This window comes from Plectropomus leopardus, unplaced genomic scaffold, assembly GCF_008729295.1.
Source record: "Plectropomus leopardus isolate mb unplaced genomic scaffold, YSFRI_Pleo_2.0 unplaced_scaffold12076, whole genome shotgun sequence".
In the NCBI taxonomy this organism is placed as follows: Eukaryota; Metazoa; Chordata; class Actinopteri; order Perciformes; family Serranidae; genus Plectropomus; species Plectropomus leopardus.
The window spans coordinates 1-5,644 of NW_024612811.1; the positions used below are offsets into that span (position 1 = coordinate 1).

The following is a 5,644-nucleotide window of genomic DNA, read 5'->3' on the forward strand; positions in this document are numbered from 1 at the left end:
GTGTTAGGAAACTGTGAGCAGCAGAGCTTTATAGACAGAAAGAGGAAGGAGCAGTTGGTGTGTTACGGCTGAGGAGCAGTACAAAGCCACTTCCCTAAACTTTATCTCACCCAGAGAGTCCCAAACGAGGCTCTGTGTCTGTTACACGGTCTGACTGAGCAGCAGACTATAAGACAGGATTTTATTCTTTTTAAAAATATAATGTCTTCATTCTAAATTTTCCAGAGCTCTCAGATGTGTTTTGAATGTGCAGACAGTTTTGATTATGAGCAGAGAAGTTGCTTAAACAAAAGAGCTAAAGTCCAAACATCAGTTATTATTGTTTTTTTTGTTTGTCTGCTTGTTTTCTACATCGTGGTATCAAATTTGGTATTGAGTATTGTAATTTTGCAAGAATCAGCACCAACTACAAGATTTTTGGTACCATGACATCCTCGCTCACCTGGCAAAGTTGATGGCCAACAGCGGATCATGGACGTCGTCGATCTCCAGGTGCTGAGCAATGATGGACTGCATCTTTATCAGGCTCCTCTTCGTGGCCTGTTGTTCGGTTACCGTGTCTGTGGGCGACTGCTCTTGGCTGCAAAGGCGCGACTGCACTGACTCCAGAAACAGCGTGTATAAGCTCTTCCTCTCTGCATCTGCAATGCAAAATTTTGACATCATTAAAAAAAATAAAAAAACAGCAATAAAAAAAAGCTTGAAACCTGAACTAGTTGAGGTGCAGGAAACTGACCTCTGGAGGATCTCTCAGACTGCTCTGCCTCTTTACAGTCCAGATTTTTCAGCAGCTGCATGGACTTCCCAGCCATGATGATCTGCTTGAGGACGGGTTTGAGGAAGGACACCATGGTGAGCTGCCTGTTGCTGGAGCTCTGATCCCCTCCGGAGCTGCCGCTGGCTGCGTCGTTCAGCTTCTCCTCGTTGTCCACCGTCTCAGACACACTGTACAGCGTGTAGGTGGCGTACCAGAAGTCCCTGTGGTTCACCGGGACGTCCTTGTTCCTGAGCAAAAAAGTCAGTTACTATAGTGTTGCCATCAAAACATTTTAAGAGTTTTGTTCAATTTCAAACCCATAAATTGAGTGCTTGATGCATGCGAAAACACAGTGGGACAAGATACAAGGTAATTTCAGTTCTTCACCAGAATCTAAATAACTCTAATACGTATAAAGAGGAAATGGGAACAGGAACTTAACACTGGAATTACAACAGAAGAAGGGTTTAATATGTGCAAATTACAACACACCACTACAAGAGACAACGGAAGGAATTTGGGTGGTAAAAATTTAACTTGCTCCTCAATTACACCTCAAATAAAATGTAAACAAACTGGTTCATAACAATCGTGTTGGCGGAAATGTGGCAGTAAAGAGGTTAACGCGTTTTCTAGTATTGTCATAAGTTACAGCAATCATGGGAAGATGTGAATGCTGCAGTTAAATATATTCTGGGATATGCAATAGCTAAGGAAGGCAAAGTTATGTATCTTAGATATATAAATGATTGTATTGTGCACTATAATAGATATTTGACCAAGATATTATTGATCACAAGCAAGAAAGCACTAACAAGGAACTGGTGAACCCAAACTGTGAGTGAGATTTATACCATGGAAAAATGACCTACCAGCTTAGACTGAGAGAAATGTTTTTGACGGCATATGGAGGAAATTGATGAACTACGACACGGTGGGAAAAACTTTGGATGTATAAACCTCAAAAGCCTGGAAACATACAAACGCCTCTCTTTGAAAATAAACATCTGTAGCCATGACTGTTCTGCTTTTCTTTTTTTATGCTTGACTTTGATTTGTTTTTCTGTCTATCTTTCAAAGTGTGGAAAGAAAGTCACGAGTTAATATGAATGAAACTTTTGTTTGTATAAACAAACTTAAACACAATAAAAAAGAGATTCTTGTTCAACAATTTCTGCTGCAGACCTCTGGATGATGAACTCTTTGGCGGGGTCAAACAGGTGGCCGTGAACGATCCATTCATCCACAATCTCCAGATACGGTCTGACTGTCTCCGTCCACAGAGAAAATAACAAGGCCACCTAGTGAAGAAAGACAAAACCCGGGAATGATGGTACGTGCAGACTGTTTCTTCTATGTGTTAAATTCACTGATATTCAGGACAAACTCACCGCTTGCTCCGAAGCCTCCCCGGCGCTGTCGTACTCGATGATGGCTTTGTACAGCGTGTTGAGCAGGTGGGAGGCCCGGACCACGTTCGGGGTCTCGGGGGGGACCTCAGCGACCCCGGTGCAGAAGACTTTGTGCAGGACTTTGATCTGAGCCAGGTGAGGGTTGAGTCGCTCCAAAACCGCAGACAGGGTCACCGTCTCATCTGCAAAATGAGACAACTCATCAAATGTCAGCTGGCGTGAGAAATAAATCCCTCCTGGATGAGATACTCAAACCTGCGGTGTGAGAAACAAAAGCCTGACACAGCAACGCTGCGTAGAGTGCAACAGGTGTTCATTCAAGATCTGTAATATTCATAAAGAGCCATGATCACACGGGGACAGTTTGAGCCATCTGACATTAAAACAGGTGCTTCTCCCTCACCTGTCTCAATGCACAACTGTCCACCACCTTATTAAAATCCAGAGTTCTGACTGGATTACACATCCATATATGTACAGTAAAAAATCCTCTTATTTATTTAAGCTGTTGTTGACAAGTATTGTACATTGCTCAATCGCAACCGTTGTATGCTAGTAAGTTTTGCATCATTTTTTACACATTATTCTTTTTTTTTGTGCATCACTGATTATTGAGAACGAATCCTATTATCGAAACGATTACTGTGAACTAATAGCTAATTATGCACTTTACGTTAACAGGAGGTTAGGGCTGGACCTGAATACTGAACTACTCATTTGTTGGTTAGTTCTTTTCAATTCTTGGACCCTAATATTCCTTTTTTTATTAAAAAAAAGACAAAGAAATCAAAAATAACTATAAATGTGTGTTTCAAATACACACACTTCTTTTCCTATCTAAATTTGAGCAAAATCTCATTTCATTGTAGAGCTGCATACAGAGTATTGATGCACTCCGCCCTCCTTCCTCTGCTCTCTCTGTTTGTCATCCTGCGGTCCTTCAGCGCTGCGTCTAACCTGTGTAAAGGCTGTAAAACTGCTTTTGAATATTTGCTGCTGATGACCACTAAAGCTCCAGAGCAAAACAAAATGGTATTTGAAACAGTCCAACAAGACTGTTTTTTTTTTTTTTTACTGGGATACTTCACATTACTTTTGCGATTCATTCAGGTTAGCACACAAAAATATTGTTTTATTTAGTGCTTTAAATGTTTGAATAACGTTGTATATATTTTATTGTGTTCTATTTTATGATCATTTTAACTAATGTTAAATGTCTGAGTAACATGAAAAATGTTCTATAAATATAATGATTTTTTTCTCTACCCCAATATGGCAATATATATGGCAATATATTACTGTTAGGAATCAATACACTGACAGAAATATTGCAGTATTTTCTTTTTACAGTCCGGATTCTGTCATTATTTTAAACACTGCTTTATGTTAAAACAGTCTCACCCAATTTTGGGTCATCCTTATGTTTCCAGGCTCCTGTGTCTTTTCATATAAACTAACATTGTTGCAGATTGGTATGGGCTAACTTCAAAGCTCAAACTGCAGAAGAACAAAGGGATGCAGACATTTTAAATGCAGTTTGAATGTTAAAAATCTTCTCAGCCACTGTGGAGATATTAATGCATACAGACATGAAAACTTGTCCAAAAATCTAAGGGCGTGGGCTTCAAAGATCAGTAGCTTATAAGCTGTAGGCGGGTGACTTCAACATACTGACTGAGGGAAACATACATTGCTGAGAACATAAAACCCTTTGAAAAGTCTTTTTAGGAGGATACTGAGCTGGGGAACACAGGATCTCAGGAACAGAGTTACACTCCCCCTAATTCTTCGGTATCAAAAGTTACCCAACATTTCAACCCCCCCGAGTGTACTTGCACTTGCCGTTACATATGAGCTCTCTCTCAATTGTGGTCAGCTCCTCTTTGAAGCCGGTAAAGTACTTGTTGAGCGCCCACACAAAGGCCTGGTAGGTCCTGAAGGGAGGCTCAGAGCCCCTCTTGGAGCTGTAGGAGGAACCGGAGCCCGGTGGGCACGGCTCCGAGCTGTACCCCGTCACCTCGTCTATGAACCTCTGCAGCCTGAACACCGCCTGCCCGTACACGGCGATATGCTCCAGAACAGAGCGCAGACAGTTCTGCAGCACAGAGAGAAAAGACTGTTTACACAGCGGACAGGAGACAAATTTAATAAGATAAAATGCAAACAACTCACAACTTACACTGGTGAGATGAGTTACCACCACGTTGTTCCTTACGGACACTTTTCCATCGTGTTGTTGGAATATAAAGTGTTTCTTAACCCCAGAGAGAAGCCTGCAAAACAGTCACACAGATCCACTTTCAGATCAAAATCAAGATTTTAATATGAGCCTGAAAAGGAAATTAGTCTTTTAAATCCAACAAGCACTTTTACATGATACAATGTGGTTTTTGCAGTGTGCTTAACCCTTTGAAAACTGGGGTGTCATCCTTTTCTTGTGCTGCTTTCAGACGACTTTCACAACTATTCAAACCTTTGAACCCTTTGAAATCGGTGCGATTTCTTTCAAAAACATGGCAAAAAAGGCAATCAGCAATTTGGTGAGCAATGTTTCACAAATTACAAGAGATCAGTAGATTCGATTAGTAGATTAGAAAATTATTTTTAAAAAGCTAGGGAAAAATGTCTAGGACAAAAAGCGAGCAAAAAACTATATTTATAATTATCATAATTACATGTTAAAATTAGGTTACAAAATTATTATATTTTTAAGCTCTTTCAAAGGTCATGTCTTTGAGTCAACTATCTCTCTCTTTTTTTAAAAAAACTAATTTTCAGGTAATTTAAATGTGTATTTTAGTACGTTCTTGCTAATTTTTGGTTCTTTTGTTGCTCATTGCCGTCTTTCCATGTTTTTGAGCCGATTTACTCGGTTTCAAAGGGTTAATGTTTTTAGTATTGTAAGGAATGGTGTGTTTTTTAACTTTTATGCACCAATCACTAGTGGTGCTCCTAACTTTGTTGTATTCTGCACATTACAACGATAAAAAAGGCCTTCTGTTCTATCCCACTGTTGTATAAGGACACAAATGTTTGAGGACGTGTCAGATATTGAAAAAAGTATCAATTTTAAGAGAGAAGATAAAACGTCTTTGTAAGTTTGTACAGTGAACAGAGTCACACACCACAGCATCATCACATCTTACCACAAGGTCTCCCGAATTACTTGGGTCTCGGTGACAAAGGCCTTTTCTTCCGGCAGATACAATGGATCAGTGTTATACAAGTGCTGATCCCTGAAAAGAGAGGAAGCCGAGGGGTTAACATTCCTAGTCATCTCAGCTCACAAATACCTCAAAGTTACCTTCTATGTTTGTTAACCAGACTATTTTAATATGATCAAACAGACACACAATTAGTCTTTACTTGTACCAAAACATTTAATACAATATTTACTGATTTATTAGTTATTTTTTGGAGGGTGTAAGTTGTAAAAATACCAAATTGGAACAAAAAAGGATTTTTTTTTTACTGC

The 5,644-nt window shown here is 39.6% G+C and overlaps 1 protein-coding gene across 1 annotated transcript; it reads right to left on the reverse strand.

Moving 5' to 3' along the window:
* Nucleotides 1-438: 438 nt before the first annotated feature.
* On the reverse strand, nucleotides 439-5,405 carry LOC121963675 (gamma-tubulin complex component 5-like; the record flags this gene model as incomplete). Its single annotated transcript, XM_042513945.1, has 7 exons — nucleotides 439-641; nucleotides 737-1,005; nucleotides 1,943-2,058; nucleotides 2,149-2,351; nucleotides 4,012-4,264; nucleotides 4,349-4,442; nucleotides 5,316-5,405. Coding segments are annotated over 7 exons (1,228 nt in total), but the record flags the coding sequence as incomplete, so codon positions are not given.
* Nucleotides 5,406-5,644: the final 239 nt, after the last annotated feature.